The sequence below is a fragment of the Gracilinanus agilis genome, chromosome 6, assembly GCF_016433145.1.
Source record: "Gracilinanus agilis isolate LMUSP501 chromosome 6, AgileGrace, whole genome shotgun sequence".
In the NCBI taxonomy this organism is placed as follows: Eukaryota; Metazoa; Chordata; class Mammalia; order Didelphimorphia; family Didelphidae; genus Gracilinanus; species Gracilinanus agilis.
In genome coordinates, this window is record NC_058135.1 from 42,860,040 (window position 1) to 42,883,257 (window position 23,218).

At 35.8% G+C, this 23,218-nt stretch overlaps 1 protein-coding gene across 1 annotated transcript in view; it reads right to left on the reverse strand.

Moving 5' to 3' along the window:
• The window catches only part of LOC123252134 (estradiol 17-beta-dehydrogenase 11-like), a 36,743-nt gene extending 19,995 nt beyond the window's left edge, over nt 1-16,748 (reverse strand). The window contains exons 1-4 of the mRNA XM_044681529.1: nt 16,139-16,748; nt 12,591-12,698; nt 6,609-6,740; nt 1,053-1,159 (exon numbers count right to left, since the gene is read on the reverse strand). Coding sequence (XP_044537464.1) covers nt 1,053-1,159; nt 6,609-6,740; nt 12,591-12,698; nt 16,139-16,348 — 557 coding nt within the window. The 5' untranslated portion in view covers nt 16,349-16,748. The remainder of the gene's footprint in view (nt 1-1,052; nt 1,160-6,608; nt 6,741-12,590; nt 12,699-16,138) is intronic.
• Nucleotides 16,749-23,218: the final 6,470 nt, after the last annotated feature.

Below are 23,218 nucleotides of genomic sequence, written 5' to 3' on the forward strand. Positions count from 1 at the left end.
ATAACATGTTTGTAGGGATTTGAAAAATTAGTTTTTATAATCTGAGAGGAAAGAATACTATGTTAAATAAAAATTAATGATACAGTATTGATTCCAAGATGAAGGTTAAGTTTTTTTTTTTTTTTAAGATCCTTTTAGGAGGGCTGCAATACGAGAGATTCATGAAATGGTGCTTTGGTTTACTTTGGTCTCACAATAGGACAGAAGCAAGGCCTTTATTTGTCTATCCCAGGAGCCAACTTTTTTTTAGCTATAATTTCCTTTTTGTTCTCTGATTTATTTCATTTATGGTAATATTGTCAAGAGCAACATGAATTGGGTACTCTAATCACTAGAGAATAATCACACATTTCTAGTACCAAGAGTTAAATTAATGTTTATAGATGCTTTAAAAACTATAATTCTTAGCAATGTGATTCTGTCATTGCAGAAGCTCCATGGAGCTGCTTATAGGACTAAGGGCTATTATTTTATAATTTTATTTGTTTTATGGACAAAGAATTCATCACAGGCTGTGTTTGTCAGCAGATCTATACTTTACCAACCTTGCCATTCAAGGCAGCAGGAAGAGCTACCGCATTATGCTGGTCCTTGAGGAGTGGAAATACATTTACTACTTCCATCCTTGAATATAAGTGCAGTGGTATATACACTGGAATGCAGGGGATATGTAATCTACACCTTACATAGTTACTCTATGGCTCACCTCACCAGGATTTTCTTGGGAGCAAGGAACAATGCTGATGGTACAAAGAGCAATCTGCTCGCTTGTGATTCATCAATGTTGAAAGAGATGAGAAATATGAGATCTAATTGATTTGGAAATGGATTATTTGCCTTTGAAGATATCACTGGGCTTCTATTAGGGAAATCTTGAAAGGGTTTATAGGTACCAATATCCATGATAAAAATGACTTCAGGGATTGTTACTTCTGCAAGTTAGCTATCTCATAACCTTTAACAGTAAAGGTACTGTCTGTTAGCTAGTGGGGGAAATAATATATAGTAAAAAAGAAATAAAGGAAAAATTAGAAAATAAGTTACTAACATACCAATAAGCCAAAAGGAAAGGGACCACTGTATGTCCTGCAGCTGAAGCCACTGTTATGATATGGCCATGGTTATTCTTCATCATTGCAGGGAGGAATGCTTTTGTAGTCTTGACATAGTTTTGTCAGTTTTTTAAAAAGAAAAATAAGTTGTCATTATTATCTATTTATAACATGTTTGAAGAGATTTGAAAAGTTAATATTGTTATAATCTGAGAAGATAAAACATTATGTTAAATAAAAATGAACAATAAAACTTAGACCATGTAACCATAAAAAATTAGCACAATAAGAAAATCTAAAAACTTTGAGCATTTATATTGCCTTTACCTCTAACTTTGATTTACCATACTCATTCTTTAGTTTCCTCATGTAAAAATGGAGCTACCTAGAAATGTTATTGAAATTTATTTTTTAATTTCAAATACTTCTTTTTAGTAAAGTTTTACTCTTTGTGGTGTGGAAGTGACCCATGGTCTTCAAAGAATATTTTAGTGGAATATAAGTTCTAGGAGGTTTTATGAAGATGAAAAGATGTCATGACTAAGTTCATATAAACATATAAACTAAGTTCATATAAAAAAGTTCATTCTCACAAAGTTGTCTAGTAGTTGATGAATTTAGTGGGCCACATTAATTCACAAAGGCATGGGGAGCTTCTGAGTTACATGGATTTCAGGATCATTTGCATTAATGAAATAATAATTACTTTGAATTGTAAATGTAAGTAAATATTTAAATATCAAAGAGCTAAATAATCTGTAACTAGTACTATTGCACTACACAATTACTTAGTAAAAGCAAAAACAGAAGTAGGATTTTATAATGTAATATATAAAAGAGTAAAAGGTTCTTAAGAGGAAGAGGGAAATAACTTGTAACAGGAAGACAGAGAACGGAAGTGTGTGCCACAGAGAGAGAAGAAAGGAAAGGTTCGATATCTGGAGCTTTAAAAAGTGAGACAAATCTGAGTCTTTTTCTGAACAAAATTAAAAAGTGAACAGAAGCTGGATACTCTAGGGAAGAAGCAGCTACTTTTCCTCCAGTGAATGATAAAGCAGATCCATGGATACTATCAGATAGAAATTATACCATAAGTCAGAGAAAGAAGCAAAGAGTAAAGGGGCAGCTAGTTGGCTTAGTGGATAAAGGGCCAGGTCCTGGGTTCAAACCTGACCTCGGATACTTCCTAGCTATGTGACCCTAGGCAAGTCACTTAACTACCATTGTTTAGCCCTTACCACTCTTCTGTCTTGGAAACAATACATAGTATTACTTCTAAGATGAAGGTAAAAGTTTAAAAAAAGAAAAGAGTAGTGGTGATTGAAAAAAAATGAGAAATGTAAAATAAAAGTAAAGACAACTAACCTGGAAAAAAAAAACAAGAAAAAAATCATTGAAGTATATTATTTAGAGATAAAGGATGATACCATAAGCAAATTAAGGGTGTGTAGAATAGTTTACCTATCAGATCTTTGGATAAGAAAAGAATTTATGACCAAACAAGAGATAGAAAACATTATGAGATATAGAATGGATAATTTTGATTATATTAAATTTAAAAGGGTACATACAACAAAATGAATGCAACCAAGATTAGAAGGAAAGAAGAAAGGTGGGAACAAATTTTTACAGTAAGTTTTTCTGATAAAGGCTTCATTTTTGAAATATGTAGAGAACTGAATTAAATTTATAAGAATACGAGTCAGGAATTATTAGGGGAAACCTTTCAGATTGTCTTAGGCCCAGCTTGGAATCTGGAGCCAAAGATGCTGCTAGAATTCTCAGGTGAATATAAGAGTTGGGGGTTTCCAACTGTCACTGTGGGGACTCTCTCTCTCTGAGTTCTCTGGGCTAAGCAAGGTCCAGAAGGCAGCTTTTCCTTAGCTCTCTGGCAAATTCCCTGTGAAACCTTTGGGAATACCAGAATGGCAGCCTGGGAAGAGAGAGGTGACTGTGTGGCAGTGGCTGAAGTGTTTTCACTTCACTGACAGAAGGAAGAAAAGAAGATCCTTTTCTCTGATCTCTGTGAGAAAAAAGAGAGGACAGGCTTTGGCCTATCTAGGCAGGTAGCCATTCCTGCCTCAACCAGAACCAACTTTTGGCGAGGCTGGCAGTACAGCAGTTGTGGAAATAACATCTTGGGACAATATTTTTTAAGACATATATTATTTCATAAGGATATTAGAATAGGTTTATTTAGGTAGAAATTGGGTTATAAATAAGGAAGTAAGGAGTGAAGAGCATTAAAGACTTCATAGTTTTTTAGGGAACCCCTTATCCTTGAACCCTGTTACAATTATCTTTCATTTCCTTACAACTTTAAGATATTAAATATAGATATTTTAATATATCTGTCTCCAAGACTTTTACAGCCAATTTACTAGGCTGAAACCTTACTGACTGCTCATCTTCAGTTAATAAGACCCACCTGCAACAGCTAATCAACTGGCCTTTTATCAACAACTAAGATACAGTTTCAATATTATCCTTATATTCCCCAGTTGATAAATGGCCAAAGGATATAAATAGGCTGTTTTCAGAAGAAGAAATTGAAGCAATCATGCAAAAAAAAGGTTGAGATCATGACTGATTAGACAAATGCAAATTAAAACACTGAAGTTGTTAAAGGTAATAGAGGGAGTTAAATTGGGTGAATAAAGTTACTTATGGGTAGTTTTTGTTCTGTTTTAATGATCTTAAAAAAAGAAAAAGGGAGGGAAATGGCTAAAAAAATTAAGGTATTTGAAGATAATAGATGTAATATCCATTTCAAGAAACAGAATGCAGTGGTATATGAATGTAATAATATTGTGCCATAATAAATGGCAAAATAGAAATTTTCAGAGAAAACAAAGACCTCTTTTAATTGATGAAGTGAAGTAATCAGAACAACAAGAACAATTTCTACTATAACATCAATATTGATTCTTAAAGACTAATCAATGCAATGCAGTGATTTCCAGAGGACTGATAATGAAGAATGCCATTCACCTCATGTTACAGAGATGGTGGATTAATAGACAGAATGAGATATACACATATGTGGATATGACCAGTCCAGAATTTATTCTCCTGGACTATGCATGATTATGATGAGGGTTTCATTTTTTGGTTTTATTTTGTTGTTTTTCTTGCCTAAGGAGTAGGACAATGGGAAATATTATAAATGCATAATATGTAAAAATAAACAAATCTATTTTTCAAAGGACCAGAGGGTTTGGGTGAATTATAAGCTTCATATTAGTAAAGAATATGATATGGCAGTCAAAAACACTACTGTGATCTCTTTAAGTGCCTCAAAAAAGGCCTGGCTTCCAGAAACAAGAATATGAGAGACATGCTATACTCTTATCTACCTGATAAGAGCTGGAGTCTTGTGATCAGTACTGGGCAACCTTTTAGGAAAGACATTGAAAGTCTGGTGAGGGGGGAACAGAATATTTAAGAGCCTTGTGTCAAAGGAACAAGGAGTATCGTTTGGATCAAGAAAGACTCAGCAGGACATAACTATTTTCAAGGGCTGTTGTGTGAAAGAAAATTTAGTTTATTTCAGTTTGGTTCCAGAGGGTAGAGATAGGGGAAATGGAGGAAAATTGCAAAGAGGTAAATTTATGGTTGATGTAAAGAAACAAGCCATCCAGAAGTGAAACTGCCTGATCTGAGAGTTTTCCCTTTTTAGAAGAAAAAGGCTTAATGACAATAAGTATTGAATACACTGTAGAAGGAATTCTTTGAGGGTTCAGTTGCCTTGCATGGTTGCTCTCTTTTAAGTCAGAGACTGATTCTATGATACATGTGCAATGAGCAAGCTCTGTGGTTTCTCCTTACAGATCTTGCAAAATATTTTTTTAAAAATTCACCATTTTGGGGCAGCTGGGTAGCTCAGTGGATTGAGAGTTAGGCCTAGAGACTGGAGGTCCTAGGTTCAAATCCGGCCTCAGCCACTTCCCAGCTGTGTGACCCTGGGCAAGTCACTTGACCCCCATTGCCCACCCTTATCACTCTTCCACCTAAGAGCCAATAAACCGAAGGGTTTAAAAAAAAAATTTTTAAAAAATTCACCATTTCCCCCCAGAAAATATAAAATAAAATTTTGGAAATTAAATAAACATTTACTAGTGGGAGAATGCCTGGAAAAATTGTAGAATAAAAACATAATGGACTATCACAGTGCTGTAAAAAGTGACAAATATAAGAAATATGGGAAGACTCGTATGGGCTAATACAGGAATATATATGATAATTACAGTAATTCAAACAATAATAAAAGACAATTGAATGTGGAAGCATTTTAGTGAAGAATCTTAGTCCAGACCATGATGAAAAAAGCGATTTACTTTAGAGAAACAATCAATAGTGTCTGAATGCAGATTGAAGTAGATTAGTTTTTACTTTATTTTCTTTGTGGATTTTTTTGATATTCCTTCTTCCACAACATGATTAATATAGAAATAATTTTTGTGTGATATCATATATATTGTCTAGGGCAGCGATGGCAACTCTTTTGACGTTTCACTGTATTGTATCCTACTCATTGTATTCATCAGATTAGGAATAATGTTGCTTGGCCAGATATAACATTTCAGGGGGCCACATCTGGCCCGCTGGTCATAGTTTGCCCATCACTGGTCTAGCAGATAGAGGGAGAAGGAATTTGGAATTCAAAATTTTAGAAAAGGAATATTTAAAGTTTTCAAGTGTAAGTGGGAAAAAATAAAATGCAATTGGGAAAAAAATCTTAATTATGGAGAACTGATATTTTTTAAAACCAAGAAAAATAATAAAACTTTAAAAAGTTAGCCCAAACTTGCTTTGTGAATGTGTGAAGAGTTGTGATTTTATCAGCATAGATAATTCTTGATGTGGAAACTCTATCAAGGCAGATTAAAAGCCAGTTTGTAATTTAGTTCTAAATAAGCCAGCCTAGCTGAAGGAGTAAGCTATTCTGAGGAAGAAAGAAGCATGATACCCCTTCTCCCCATAGTGTGAATCAAAACCTATCACTACAATTACTTTTCTATATACTAATGGAGATAACCCAGAGCTCTGTACCCCAAAGCCCTGGCAATGGAGGCCATATACCACCATCCCTGTTTCCAGCCCTACCCCCACATGCAACCTGGCCTCAGCAGATATTGCAGCTGTAAGAATGCATGTCTACAAGGGTTGCTCTCTCTTGAATGATTACTTAAGGGACAGGGCTTGGGAGGGAGCTGCTATTTCTGAAGTATATAGGTGGCAGTTGGTGATGGTGATGGCTGGGTTAGCAGCCCCATCTCAATAACTTTTGCTTTCTTGGATGATGAGGGTAGGGGTAGGGCTGGAAACAGGGATGTAATTGTGTAAAATATTTTGTGAGAAGGTGGAGTTAATGATTAATCAATCAAGTTGTCTTATGATACCCTGATATTTTGCCAGAAATATACTCTACTTCCTAAAGTATGGCTATATTGAACTGAAATGAAACTAATTGTATATCCAGTTCTAACTAGAAGTTTAAGCTTAGCCTTCAGATAATTTAAAATGAAATGATTTTATAAAATAAATTATACTTACCCAGAAATGAGCCAGAACATTGACTTCAAATGTTTTTTCAATCTGAGGGTCTTGAGTGGCAAATAAATCTGATGTGTAGACTACACCTGCATTATTCACTAAGATGCTAACATCTCCTACTTCTGTTTTCACCTTTTAAAATAAAATCAAGTGAATATGTTAGTAATGAGCTATTAAACATAGACTTAGATATAGTGATTAGCAAAACAGTATTTCAAGAATACATTTTTCTATCTAAAGGTGTAAAAAATTACAAGGTTTATAATTTGATCTTTTATTTTGCTTGACTGTTTGTTACAAGGTTCCTCCTGCTACCCTGAAATGTTTTAATTTGGGAGAGATGTTTAGAGAAGAAAGGAGATCACCCATATTAATGCCATGAAGAAGTAAGCTATTGAAAGACTTTTTAAAATGCAAAGGAAGATTAGAAGGAAGCATAGATAAGCAGAGCAATTCTGAAAGTAACATGTGAAATGTATATATATATTTTTTTTATTTAATTTTTTTTTTATTTTAAACCCTTAACTTCTGTGTATTGACTTATAGGTGGAAGAGTGGTAAGGGTAGGCAATGGGGGTCAAGTGACTTGCCCAGGGTCACACAGCTGGGAAGTGTCTGAGGCCGTTTTTGAACCTAGGACCTCCCATCTCTAGGCCTGGCTTTCAATCCACTGAGCTAACCAGCTGCCCCCTATATATATATTTTTAATTATGTAGTATAAAATGGTGAAGAATGCTTTCATATAAATATACATAGCCTCTTTTTGTATTCTGATATATGTATAGAAATGCTCAATTTGGGGGTATTTAAGTTTGGAATAAAAATTATTTTAAAAATTAGAAATTTAAAAATATATACAGAAGATAGATGCAAGAGTAGGTAACAGAGGACAAATATATATAAATAGAACACAATTATGTAAGAAGAGGTTCACTGTGACCAGGTAGGTGACTCAGTGGATTAAGAGCCAAGCTTAGGGATGGGAGGTCCTGAGTTTAAAACTGACCTCAGATACTTTCTAGCTGTGTGACCCTAGGCAAGTAATTTAACCTTCATTGCCTAGTCCTTACCATTCTTCTGCCTTGGAACCAACACGCAGTATTGATTCTAAGATGGAAGGTAAGGGTTAAAAAAAAATTTAAAAATTGGTAGACCAAAGTAATGCTGTAGATACATTTTACTTAGATTTTAGTAAAGCACCTGAGATACTTTAATACTGATATAATTCTTGTAGAAAAGATGGAGAGATAAGGACCAGATACAGACTAGTTATTAAGAGTTCAATGTAAGGGGCAGCTGTGTTGCTCCATGGATAGTGAACCAAGCCCTGGAATCAGGAGGAACTGAACTCAAATAGGGCCTGAAATTTCCTAGCTATGTGATCCTGGGCAACTCACTTAACTCCATTTACCTAGCCTTTGTCCTTCTGCCTTAAGAGATATTATTAAGATGGAAAGCAAAAGTTCTTTAAAAAAAGAGTTCATTGTAAACTTGGAAGCCTTCAGCTGACTACACTGAGAATTTGTGCTTGGTTCCAATACTATTGACTATTTTTTAAAAAAATGTATTTGTACAGGTTAATTACTAGATTTTCAGATAACGTTTAGGTAACTAACACATTTTATGCCAGAGTCAAGGTTTACGAAGGACTTGACTAATTCAATCACCACTGGGGTGACTGTGAATGAATGAAACATGAAATTTAATAGGGATTATCATAAAGCCTTTAATTTAGGTTCAAAAACTCACTTCGCAAGAATGGGCATTGTTATAGAGGGCAGTTTGCCTTCAAAAGCATTTGTTAAGTACCTCCTATGTTCCAGGTAAATATAGTCATCTTCATTTTCATTACTCACTTGTATCTATATCATATTTTAGGGTTACAAGGTATTTCTCCTTATATGATCTCATTAAAAGACCAGCCTATATCTGGGAAGTTTGGAAAAAGTAAAGAGGAACAGAAGGAACAAGAAGAGAAAATACATTTTATGAAGAAAAAATGAGGGGGGAGGGCAGCTAAGTAGATACTTTCCAGCTGTGTGACCCTGGGCAAGTCACTTAATCCCACTATCTATCCTTACTATTCTTCTGCCTTACTGATTCTAAGAGGGAAGGTAAAGTTTTTGTTTTTTGTTTTTGTTTTTTAAACAAAAAAAGAAGAAATGAAGGAAAGAGTGGTAAAGATTAGACTTGTTGGAAGCAAGATGACTAGTGGAAAATAAAGAAGCAGCTATAGGTGGGGAACAATTACTTGACAGTGGGGAAGTAAGAGACATAGTGACAGAGATAGAATATTGAATAACTGTGAGATCTAGGGGGAAAGAAATGCAGCTTCCTTTCAGTTACATTGTCCAGGAAGACACCATTTAAGACCAACTTACCGTGGGTGGGAGGGAAGGAAAGGGGAAGGAGAAAAAAGAAGCAAACAATCATGTAACTCAATGATCCTAGAGGCATTCAATGCATTCTTTCATAAAGAATCTCAAACTTGAAATATTTTTCCTGAGGGCTAAAGGCAACCAATCAGAATAGTTCTGGGGGCTTGGGTAACTGTTCCTTGTTGACCTTTGTTCAGTTACAATAAGTCATTCAGTCCTAGGTCTTTAGCCATCTACATTTGTATCTACACAGAGAGTTGTTCAATTACAATATGTCTTTCAACCCTGGGCCTTGGCCATCTACATTTGTATCTACAGCTGAATCTGTAAGACAATACAACAATCAATATTCACAATGATGACCCAGAATCATAAATATAAGTATACTCTATTTTAAAAGTCTTATACATGAAACATTTAAAAAAAAGATCCAATAAAAACACTTTTAAAAGTTTTGGGGATAAGTGGGGAAATACTCAGTTAGCTAGAAAATTATCTTACCTAGAAGAGCATATGTTTTAATAATTAATATAAGAAGTTTTAAGATCTATCAAGAAATAACAGCTGTTAATGTCAAAAATTAAGGATCTCTCAATAGTTCTCTTATATAAAAATTGTGAGCATGGCAGTGAGATATAGTAGAAAAAAAATCTCTGAATCTGAGGTACAAGGACTGCTTTCACACACTGGTTCTGCCATCTCCTACCTGTGTGACCTCAGACAAATTTCTTTCCTCATTTATAAAAACCAAAGAATAGCATTAGGAAATTTCAAAGGTTCCATCTCCCTTAGCTTTGGAAAGCAACATAAAACACACAAAACACAAATTTATGTAAAAAATCATTAACAGCCCTTTCTGTCTGTTTCTCTCAGAAGCAAAAATGGAAAACAGGTCCAATAATAGACTTTAATAAACAAAGGAGACCAGTTTACACAAGTTATTGAAGTAGATAACAGCTACAGAAACATGGTCTTATATAAGGAGTTTATTAGAATTTGTTTCCTAGAGTTGGGAATGTAACTTATAAAAACATACAATGTACATATATATACAGAGCGAAATCCTGAATATTTTGACTCTATTTCCTTTAAATAGAACTATTTCTCTCTTGTGCCAGTAACATAAAGAAATTCTGAGATATTCAGCATTGTGCAGGAGAAAGAAGACTGAACTAGTTATCAAGAGACCCGTATTCTAGTCTGTGTATGACCTTCCACAGATCCTATCATACTTCTCTTTTCTCTTGTTTCTTCATTTGTAAAATGAAGATGGTTGGGCTAAAAGACCTACTAGGTCCCTTACAACTTTTAAACTTTAAAATTTGAATACTTTTAGGGCAGTGAGGTGGCTCAGTGGATAGATTACAGGCCTCTATAGACAGGTGCTAGGTTCAACTCAGACTTGGTCTGGGTTGATCTTAGACACTTCCTAGCGGTGTGACTTGGGCAAGTCATTTAACCCCAAAATTGCCTAACCCTTGCTACTCTTCTGCCTTTGAACTGATACTCATCTAAGACAGAAGGTAAGAGTTTTAAGAAAAAAAAAAAGTGAATATTTCTGTAACACGCCAGGTGGTTCAGGACTGGCATCTATTTCAGAGTTCTCTGCGAGCTCCTGATTATCTAATTCAGATTGTTCCCAGGGGGCTCCTGATTGACTGAGAAATAGCAAAGCTGCCTTGAGTTTGGAGAGACTTCAGAGAAGGAGAGAAAGAAGGGAAAAAGAGAGACAAAGCTTGACCTTTTGAATGGCTACACACATGCTGGGAATATATCCCTTGGTTCTTGGTCCCTACAAACCTGACTGAATGGACTTCATTGAAGTTGCTCTCTACTTGGTTCCCCATCTCTGCCTATCGCTTGATTGAATAAATTTGTTGATAGCACAGTGTACATCTCCTACATAAACAGTTTTGTGTGGGACAAAGTAAAGCTGGCAAGAGTAAGTTAAAGATTACCTTTCCTTTGGGCACGATCAGGAAAAGTGGCTTTTTTTTTTGAGCCCTTGTATTTTGAAAATGTGAAAGAATATTATACCCCTAGTCAACCTTGAAAAACACAGAACATCCAAAGTAATTAGAAGGAACAAATCTTTAATCAGGATAAGGGAGACAATGCTCTAAGGGCCTCCACACAGATTCATGTGCAAAATATCACACAGAGACAAGATTTGGGACTCTGGGAAAATGTGACTCAAAAGGAGATTTTTTTTTCAATGAACTGAAGAACTTGGGATCCTATAACCAGTGATGGCAAACCTTTTAGAGATGAAGTGCCAGGCCCCACCCCACCCCAGACAAAGTGCTGTGCCTGTCCCCCTCCAGAGATATTGTGCTGTGCACCTCCCTCACACTGAGTGTGGAATATTCCCACCCTGCTTTACCCCACACAGGGGAGGGAGGAAGCCCTCCCATTGGGTTGCTGGGCAGAGGGGTGGGGGATGTGAAAAATTCAGGCATGGGTGGAGAGGGGGAGGGGCGCAGCTCTGTCCAAGTCCCTCTGCTTTTCTAGTAATGGACTCTGGAGGGGGGGGCAGGGAGTGTGGCCCCATGCCCACAGAAAGTGCTCTGCATGCCATTTTTAGCACCTGTGTCATAGGTTCACCATCACTGCAATATACACTTTGGGGAATAAAGGACAGGAAGGACAATTGGTTGGCTTACATGGAGACAAGGAAAAGAAACAAGGAGAAAAGGAAAGCCAGGGGCTAGACTACCTGGGGGAGGTCTAGATACAATGGAAGAAACTTCTAAGACAAAAGGGTACTTAAGATTCAATTATATCTACTAATTCTATCTAGGCTGAGATCACTGGGTACTTTAAGGTTTCTTCTACAGTCTAAGACAAGGGTCTATTTGGGCAAGTTCTCAAGGGACAAAAGGTTAATTTGGGGGTTCCATAAAACAAGATCATCACTCTAGACTACATATATACTGTAACAGATATAATTCTAGCCTAATATACCCCTCTTGGAGATAAATGATGAGAAAGTGAAAGGACTATTGACTATAATAATTGGTTGGATTTGCTTAAGCTTCCATTTTTCCAGGGTTTCTGATAACAATAATCCTTTGTGACTATAAGCTAAGCTTGAGAAATGGGGATGTACCAAATAAACCCTATCTTCACTACATCAGTAGGGCCTGGACTGAGAACAATCCTAGGATCCTTTCCTTTAGGGAATGATCATTATCTCACCAAGAGGGGATCCAGAGATATCCAGATAAGATAACTATTATGGGACTCAGAAAGTCATTAGAAAGAGTTACTGACAAAAATTTGCTGCTACACCAGTCCCTCAAGCAATAACCTCCCCCCTCCTTTTTTCTCTTCTTTATCTTTCAAACAAAAGATATGAATGAAATGATAAAGATCACCCAGTCAAAAATATCCTAGATTCTGCCCTTTAATTTCCAACTAATTTTGGGAGATATATTAGAGTTGTATCCATGGAGTTCCTCCAACTCCCCACAAATGTAGAAATAGAAATTTCCCTTGGAGACAAGATGGACTAGATCCCAGATGAGATATCCATCTATGACCTAGAAGAGGGCAGTCAATATATGTTAGTAGGTCCATCTAAATATTATACTTGAATTGTTACCTTCTTTGCACAATTGTAAATATCTTCTCTGTTACTGCAGTCTACCACGTAGGCATGAGCTCTTGCACCCAACTTTCTGCACTCTGCAGCTGTCTCCTCAATGCCATGCTGTAATCAAAGACAAAAGGGGTGAGGCCAGAATTCAAATGACAACCATACTGTATTCTGACAGTTTAAAATTGTTAGTAATTTTATTTAAATGGATTTATTAATCTTTTAAAAACATTTTAATGAGAATAGCATTTTTAAAAATTCAGGATGTAGAATATGAAGACTCAATTCCCTTTCTCCAAACCTAAGCTTGGTCTGTGACTATAATCACTCAGCAAGGTAATACAACATATTATTTCAGGTTACAAACCCTTCACAGTCAAAGCCTAACTTCTAGACTAACTGAATTTTACTATCCTCCCTAGGCCACACCCAGCCAAACTCACCAGTTTACTGATTCCCATAGATTACATTCCATCCCTTCCCTCCCCAGCACCTTTGCACAGTCTGCCCCCAGATGGGCCCTGCCCTGCCCTCCATTACCTCTGCTCCTCAGAATCCTTAATCTTGCTCAGCTCAAATGTTACCTCCAAAGTAAGGTCTTTTCTGAGCAAATCAGCAGTTGGTGCTCTTCTCCTTCCAGAAATTACCTTACCCATTTTGCATATTTTTAGTATTTATTTATCTGTGTAATTGTTTACCAAGTTCCACTCAGCAGAGGCAGGAATGGTTTCTTTTTAAGTCTTTGAATCCCCAACTTAGTACAAATACCCTACATATAGTAGACATTTAACGAATTCTTGTGATTTGAACTGAATTGGGGATATGCTGTCTAAAAACATCTTATAAACTGTGAATAAGGAAAAAGGAATTAATTGTTTAGAGGTCAGGACAGGAGTAGGGTAAAGGGTAATGAAATTACTAAAACTTAAAAAATCTTTTTTGAAATGCTTTCTTTAGAAATTCATTCAGTGATTTTTTAAAAGACAGTTACCTTGAATACATGCCCTTTGTTCCAGCAATACTACTACTAGGTTTGCATCCCAAAGAGATTTTTTATTCTTAAAATATGGTTGTAGGGGCAGCTGGGTAGCTCGGTGGATTGAGAGCCAAGCCTAGAGACGGGAGGTCCTAGGTTCAAATCCGGCCTCAGACACTTCCCAGCTGTGTGACCCTGGGCAAGTCACTTGACCCCCATTGCCTACCCTTACCACTCTTCCACCTATAAGTCAATACACAGAAGTTAAGGGTTTAAAATAAAAAAAAAAAATAAAAAAATAAAAAAAAAATATGGTTGTATAAAAATGAATACTATGGAAATAGGTTTTGAGTGGAATTGCTTGTCAGCACGGGGATTGGGGAGGGAAAAGGGAAGAGAGACAAAATAAATTATGTAACATGGAAAAAATAAAAATATATTTTTTATGAATGGTTGTATAGTTCCAACTCATTTACAAAGACATTGATATACTAAATAGAGCAAATCTTAAAGAACATCTCTCAAAAAAAAAATCTAGAGAAGTTAATAATCTCTAATATATTGGTTTACATAAGTAAAAGGGGGGAAAATTTTGAGACGTTTCCATATAAAAGCATTTGTTTGGTAGCAAACAATGATAGTTACAGACTGTGATACTGTTAGATTCAGAATAAAATTGTGATTTGAAAAAAAATCTTTTCAAATTAGCCCTGTTATTTGAAACCATTAGTGGAAGGCATTTAAAAAAATTTTTAAATATTGTACTACAAGAATTTCCCCCAAATTTTGTTAAAAGTAAAGTTTTCCATTATTGAAAAAAGTTTTTAGAATGACAGTTTTAGACTAGATGCTGGCCCTTTTAGAGAGCAAATTGTGAGTAATTCTGACAAAAAGTTTATTTCCCAGTTAAATCTTAGCAAAGCATCTGTCTCAGAAAACAAAAAGTTTTATGGAACTGTTATTTCCCTTCAGCTTACACCAAGTATTCATAGGATAGTTTACATTTAAGCATTTTTAAAACTTCTATTTAAAAATATAATAATCTGTTTAATATTGAAGTCAGCTTATGTTTAGGCCAACACAGTAGTTTTTGAAAGGCAGTTTCAAGAACATTGTGCTAATTACTCAGTATTGATAACTGCCTGAAAAGACACTATTCTTAAGAACCAATGAAAATGTACTAAATTTCAATGAATGTACACTGGCCAAGTCTATGGTAATATTGTAATCATTGTGAGGAATCTAAAGTCATAGGAGCTGGATGCTCCTTCAATTCTCACTTAACCTTGCTTGAAGGAAAAAGTTTCTGGAAAACGGGAGTGCGACTGGAATGACGTCCATAGTCTCAGCTCATTACTTGTTTTAATTACTTCGTAGCCATATAAATGAAACAAGTCCACCTACAGATCTCCTAAGCTAAATGATGATCCTCACAGTTGATTGAAATTAAAAAGTTGCTTCAAACTTTGTTTTGGGTCAACTTGTCTCACTTTAAAGAGAGAATTATCATTCTCTGTCCACAGCCCGTAGGCTGGCCTCGGAATGGTGGAGTAAAGTCCCAGACTTTAATGTGCCATCCAGAACTTTTATACTTGAATGATCAACTTTGACAGGATTGGATAGTCTCAATCAGCACTCTCTCCTTAAGCTTGTGCTAACACACGAGTGCTTGTGGAACGATACATCACCAAACAAAATTATCCACAAATATTTATTGTTTCCAGTAGGTCAAACATTTAACAAAATAAAGAAGATTCTGAAAGAAGCTCTGGACTTTCTGTTTGCTTAGGGGCATAATCCTTTTCGGCCATTTTCATCACTAATCACAAACAGGGATTTGTAAAAAAAAAAAAAAAAAAAAAAAAAAACATTGTGTTTTACATGATTCCGGTGGTTTCACCGGATCACAGACCTAGATTTCGAAAGAACTTCAGAAACCAGTACATTCCACCCCTCCGCATGATCTTCAGAAGAGGAAATGAAAGCCCCAAATCAGGTGACTTGCCCAAGGTGGCACATTAAGCAAGCATCAAAGGAGGGAAGCTGAACTCGGGTTTTCTGACTCCAAAGCCAGTGCTGGAAGAGCTCAAAGCTTACGCACGAAATCTTAGTTAATTTTACTTCCAGCTTCCTGGCACCTGTGAGGAAAGTAGAACTGTATCAAAGACACTAGTGACCCTAGGACCAAGTCCCTTTATTCTCCAGCTAGGGCAATACTCTCAAGCAACAGGCATTGCTGAGTCCTTCCTTGCACCCAGGCAGGGACAAAGGTGGAATGAAGAAGGACTACTTAAAAAAAAAAAAAAAAAAAAAGATCTTTGAGATCAGATTTAGGGAATTGGACGTAAGGGGAGAAGAAAGCCAGCTGAATAAAATCGTGCTATTGGGCAGAGCCCTGGTTTAAGAACTAGAAATTATGGTTTCTCTGCTTATCACATGACCCAAAATAAACACAGTTAACTGTTCTATGTTTATTTTTCCAACTGTGAAAGAGAAATAATTCTACATACCTGCCTTACGAGGATGCTGTAGGAGGTTCCTTCCTAGAAAAGGTTTAAAAACATAGTAGTACTATTACCTTATTGATATCCCAGAGAACCAGTTTGCTTTTAAGTTTGGCAAATTCATAGGCGGTGAGTCTCCCAATGCCATGTCCAGCGCCAGTAATAAGTACAATTTCTCCACTGACTGATTTTCTCTTCTTAGGAATTAAAAGCTTCACGAAAGACTCAACAGTGGAGAAAATCAGAATGGGAATCAGCAACAGAACTTCCAAAAAGATGTGCATTTTTTTTTTTTTTTTTTTTTTTTTTGCTAACAGCTGGCGGTACGTCTCAATTTTCCAGCAGATCAGTGCCTTAGGCTATTAGGGTTCCCCAATCAAAGAAACAAACAGGACAGAGAAACGGTTCCTTCCGCTCCTTCCGCAGGGCAGGGTTTTGTTAGGTCCTCTGCAATTGGCTCGGGTGACAATGCAGAATGAGTGCTCGCTCGCTAGCCAGCTTCTCTTGCCAGGGAGGGGACAAAGTCCTGATGAGAGCAAAGCTTCCTCGCTCCCATTTGCTCAGCTTCAAGGATTTGGGCGGCCAAAATAGTATTGCATCCAGCTTTTTCGAGCTTTCTTCACTCATCCTGCGGGGTGAGTTCTTCACCCTCTCTAATCTTGATGAACAACTTCCCACTTCTTCCTAGAAACGCGAAATGGAAACAATTTTGGCCCAAACTCCCAGATGCCACATTTTTGGGAAAGTTGATAATTGACATCTCTCTCTTTTTTTTTTTTTTCAGGAAGCGGCTGTGATTTCATGTCCTGAATTAGTGGCCTGTGTAAATGAAAACCCCTAGTTTTGCTCTTTGAGAAAAAAGAAATGAAAATGTCTTACACTTTTCTGTAGATGAATTTTGGGGAGATAGAAATATTTGTCCTCTCAAGGGCAAGTAACCAGGGAGAAGGGTTGTAAAATGCAAAACACAATTGCTCAGGAGTTGTAAAACCCAAGTTCACATCCTACTTCTGGGACCTTGGCTAAGGAACTTTTAACCTCATTGCGTTTCACCAGAATCCTTTGTGAAAATCAAACTCTCTTCCTCTCCACACCTGTGACCCTACAAAGTGCTTGGAGGTGGTGACCATAGTGGTACAAAATAAAACCTCAAAAACCCGTAGAATTTCTGTATAATAATAATGGAATCCAAGAAGAAAGATACCATTTGAAATAACTAAAAAAATGCATAAAATACTTGACACACAAAAGTTATATACGTTTTATACAAAATATTCCTTAAAAATAAGTGGGTGGAGAAATCTTCAGTATTTATAACTGAGCTATGATTATATGGCAAATTAATTAGTCAGTCTATGAAATATTCATTAAGCACCTACCTTGTGCCAGGCACTGTGCTAAACTTAAGAGAGCATTACCAAATTGTTGTTGTTTAGCCATGCCCTACACTTTGTGACCCCATTTGGGTTTTCCTTGGCAAAAATATTGGAGTAGTATGCTATTCTCTTCTCTGGCTTATTTTACAGATGAGGAAACTGAGGCAAATAGGGTAAAGCGACTTGTCCAGGGTCACACAGTCCAGGAAGTATCTGAGACCAAATTTGATCACAGGCTAGTGCTCTATCCACTGCAACACCTAGCTGCCTCCAAAAATTACCCAAGTTTTAACCCTATAATGCTATATAATAATACCTAGCATTTATTTAACACTTACTATGCACCAGGCATTATGCTAAGTACTTTACAAATATCATCTTATTTGAACCTCACAGCTCTTCAGGGTGGTATTATTATCATCTCCATTCTACAGATGAGGAAAGAGAGGCAAACAGAGGTCTAAAAACTTGTCCAAGGTCACACAGCTGAGAAATGTCTAAAGCTTGATTTGAACTTTGGTATACCTAACTTGAGGTCCTGGGTTTTATCCAAAAGACCACCTAGCTATCTCCAAACTATCTATTCAGGAGAATAATAATATTCATCTAATAGACCTAACATATCAAGGGAAATAATGAAATAAGGAAGAAATGAAAAATAACTGGCACCTCCAGAACTCAGATTATATAATAAAATAGCAAACCATAAAATATAAAACCATAAAAACAAAAAAAAAATAAAATAAAAAGTCAAACCATCTGGTGTGGTTAAAACAGAAAAACTGATCAAGGGAACATACTAGACAAAGAGAATCAGAACCAGTGGAACACAATAATCCTGCTGTCTGACAAACCTGAAAACATAAATGACTTAGGAAAGAATTTCATATTTGATAAATCTTGCTGGGAAAACTGGGAAACAATGTAGCAGAAATTAGGATTAGATCAACATCCTCCTCAATATTCTACAACACATTCTAAATAGATATAAGACCTTAGTTTTAAAGATTATAGTACAAAAAAAAATGAGAAGATTAGCAGATCAAGTGCCTTTCACAGCTATGAGTAGGATAAATATTCTAAGGGAAAGAAACAATTAAATAAAATGGAATATAATAATATTATCAAATGGAATATGAATGGCACCAAAGAGAAGATATAAGAATGCCTTCCCACCTGTTTTGAAAGGGGAGAGGTGTTCTGGTACACTGAACAAACTTTCACTCTTTCAATATATATTATATCAAATTTACTGACTTTTTCTCTTTTTTTTCTTTTTTTAAATATTTATTTGTTATATAGGCTGGATCTCTGGGAAGAGAAAGTCAGATATTGGGAACAATAATCATTAGAACTATTTGTTGTTGGTTAAAAAAATTGTTCAGTGGGACAGATTAAGAACATAAAATTGTAAAGTAGCAAAAAATGACATCCTCTTATGTGGATATTCTTACCTAATAGGATTCTGTTAATGGCTATGGTGCTGATATTGTTCTCTGGTCATTTTTCAGAACTGTCTGACCCTTCATACATAATCCCATTTGGTATTTTCTTGGTAAAGTTACTAGAATAGTTTGCTATTTCCTTTTTCAGCCCATTTTCCAGATAAGAAAACTGAGGCAAATGGGGTTAAATGACTTCTCCAGGGTTACACAGATGGTAATGTTTAGGGCTAGATTTGAACTCAGGAAGATGAGTCTTCCTGAAGCTAGTCCTGGGACTCTCTCCATTTTGCTGCTTAATGTCCCAATGGTACTAAAAACCAAGCTAAAATTGAAAGCCACTTGCCATTGATTGACTTTGAGTCTACTTACTATTTCCTTTTATGTTCATTTATGAAGTTATTGACCTTCATTCTATTTATTCCCAGTTTGGGAATAAGTTTCTTCCTGGTTCTATGGACTTCAAGGTGAGAAATTCCTCAACAAGACCCAGTAGCAAATGAATGTTAGTAGAATAGTGTTAGATAAACCCAAAGACTTCAACTTCTGTGGTAAGGGATCACTTCATTGTAAAAAAAACCTATTGAGAAAACTGGACACTGTCCTCTCACATGGATAAAATCCCATTCCTAGAACAATACTGATTTTTAAAAAATATTTCTGAGTCACTGAAAATAGTTTCCAAAAAATGACTAAAGAAAATGTAGGATATGAATATAATGTTGCTGTTGCATCATAAGAAAAGATGAATTTGATAAGATCAGCTGTGAAGCAAAGAGGCCTAACATTACCATGACCAATATTGTACTAGAAATGCTAATTATAACAATAAGAAGAGAAAGTAAAAGAATTAGAATAAACAACGAGGAAATAAAGCTATCCTCTTTGCAGATAGAAAATCAACCAAAAAAACTTACCAAAAACAATTTATAACTTTAGCAAAGTTTCAAGATATAAAAGAAATTGACATAAATGACTAGCATTTCTCAATACTACCAATAATGTCCAACAGCAAGAGATAGAGAAATCCTATTTAAAATAACTGTAGACAATATAAAATACTTGTCCATCTGCCAAGACAAACCCAGGAAATATGTGGTTACAACTATGAAATAATTTTTATACAATTAAAATCATAAAGAATTGGAAAAGCATTAATTACTTATGGATAGGCCAAGTCAATATAATAAAAATGACAATTCTCCCTAAATTAATTTATCTGTTCTATACTTTACCAATCAAACTGCTCAAAAATTATTTCATACAGCTCGGAAAAAATAATAAAATTCATCTGAAAGAACAAAAGGCCAAGAATATAAAAGGAATTAATGGATAAAAATTAAGGAAGGTGGTTAGCTGTACTGATCTCACACTGTATTATAAAGCAGCAGTCATTAAAACAATCTGGTACTTGCTAAGGAAGAGAGTAATAGATCAATGGAATAGATTAGGCATTCAATAAACAGAAATGACCACAGTAACCTAATATTTGACAGACCCAAAGATCCAAGCTTTAAAAAAAATTTTTAAATTATATTTTTATTTTTATTTTGAATATTTCCCCATAGTTACATGTTTCATGTTCTTTCCCTCTCCCCCAAACCTCTCTAACCCCCCCTTAGTCGATGCACAATTCCACTGGGTTTTACATGTATCATTGATTAAGACCTAATTCCATATTATTGATAGTTGGACTAGAGTTATCATTTAGTGCAGTGGTTCCCAAACTTTTTTGGCCAACTGCCCCCTTTCCAGAAAAAAATATTACTTAGCACCCGCTGTCACATACTACTCACTGCTCCCAAATGTACCTGTGGCCATCACCGCTCCGCCTGGATTGTTGCAGCATCCACCAGGGGGCAGTGGCGCCCACTTTGGGGATCACTGGTTTAGTGTCTTCATCCCCAATAATATCCCCATCAGCCCATGTGTTCAAGCAGTTGTTTTTCCTCTGTGTTTCTCCTCCCACAGTTCTTCCTCTGAACATGGCTAGTTTTTTTTCTTATAAGTCCTTCAGCCTTGCTCTGGATTCTTGCATTCCTGCTAGTAGAGAAGTCCATTGTGTTCGATTGTATCAGCCTCTGTGTATAATGTTCTCTTGGTTCTGCTCCTTTCACTCTGCATCAATTCCTGGAGGTCATTCCAGTTCACATGATCCAAGCTTTTGGAAGAACTCACTGCTTGACAAAAACTGCTGGGAAAACTGGAAAATGGTATGGCAGAAAGTAGGCACAATACCACACAGCAAATACCAAGGTAAAGTCAAAATGGATACATGATTTAGAAATAAAGGATGAAGCCATAAACAAATTAGTGGAGCATATAATAGTTTACTTGTCAGATATGTGGAAAAGGGAAGAATTTATATCCACATAAGACAAAGAGAACATGAGATGCAAAAATAGATAATTTTGACTACATTAAATTAAAATGTTTTTGTACAAACAAAAGCAATGCAACCAATATTAGAAGATAAATAACAAAATGGAAAAAAAATTTTAGAGTATCATTGATAAAAGCCTCATTTCTCAAATACAGAGAGAACTGAGTCAAATTTGTAAGAATATAAAGCATTCCCCAATTGACAAAAGGTCAAAGGATATGAACAGGCAGTTCTCAGATTTAGTCATATGAAAAAATACTCAAAACCATTACTGAGAGAAATACAAATTTAAAAAAACTCAGGTACCACCTCAAAGTCTTTTGTGACTCTGATTGGTTTCTTGGCATGTTAACTCTTTCTTGATGCTTGCAAAATCCTTTATTTGACCTAGAAATTCAAGGTTTGGACAATGTTATTTTTGGGAGTCTTAATTTTGTTTTTTTTTTCAAAAGGCAATTGCTGGAAGCCAGCCAGCAGCTCCACGGGGTCTGGGAAGGTGTACGGTTTAGGTGAGAAAGAAGGGAGTCATAGACACAGTGGATTTCCGGAGGCTGTTCTGAGAACTTCCTGTGAAATTTTTATTTTTATACTTTTTCTCTCACAGTCACACAAATGCTGGGAAAATTTTACATTTCAAACCTAAAACATAGAAAACTCAAAGTTATACTAGTTACATGAGAATTGGCACACAAAACATATTTCTACAATATAGATTATATTTAGTCTAAGCATTCTTCAAGACTACCAAAACTCTACTTTATCTAAGTTTTATTTTTTTAAAAAGAACCTTCAACATATTTCAAAAGGTAGAGTTAAGTGTGAGAACTCTTAAATGCAGGGGGGACAAATCTAATGTGGGAAAGTGGGGAAGTGTGAGAATATTTTGGTTTATTCATACTGTGTCCTTCAACTCTTGAGACAGAGAGAGAGGGGAAAGATTAGAGCAGCTTCTGCTATTTTTTGGGGGTATGAACTATTAACTCATTAAATGCTGATTTTTTATAGAGTATTAAGGGGAATTCTATAAGGGGATTTCTATGAATGAATTTCTATGAAAGGATTTTATACCTATGCTACAAAACTTGAGGCTATCCTAAAATATAGATTGTAATAATTTTAATAATAAAAAGTGTTAATCAGAAGAGAGTCACACAGAGGGGTCTGATTGGGTATCCAATTTTCATGTCTGATTTTTAGACAACAGGGATCAAACACAGGGCTCTGCCTTCTGCATTGACTTGATGGACCCTGATGGAGACCCTTATTTCTCTGAGGGGCTCTTGGCAGGCAATGAGTGATTCCCCCCACCACCACCTATTTTCTCTTTTCCCTTGAATTCTAATAAATCTAGGAAATTATTTCTATTTTTTTTTTAAATATTGTATCCAGCTCTCAGAAATGCAATGATCTGGGAGCATTCTGAAAGACTTTATGATGGGGAAGCTGTCTACCTCCAGAGAAAGAACTGTTTGTTGGAGTTGTTTTTCACATCAATGTATTTATGGTTTTATTTTTATTTTTTTATGTATGAGTTTGCTCTCACAACAATGACCAATATGGAGGTATGTTTTGCATGACAATAAAATTAAAATTAAAAAATTATATTGTATCCAGGCTTCCTTTTTAATTACAGTTTTCAGGGAATCCTATGATTTTGTTTTTAAACTCTTACCTTTCATCTATGAATCAATTCTGTGTATTGGTTCCAAGGCAGAAGATTAGTAAGGGTGAGGCAATGGAGTTTAAGTGACTTGCTTACAGTAACACAGCTAGGAAATGTTTGAGGTTAGATTTGAATCCAGGACTGCTTATCTCCAGGACTGGCTCTCAATCCATTGGGTCACCTATCTGTCCTCAAATCCTATGATTCTTAAATTATGTCTCCTTGAATTATTTTCTAGGTTAGGTATTTTTACAGTAGCTCCTTCACTTCTAATTTTTCAATCTTTTGAT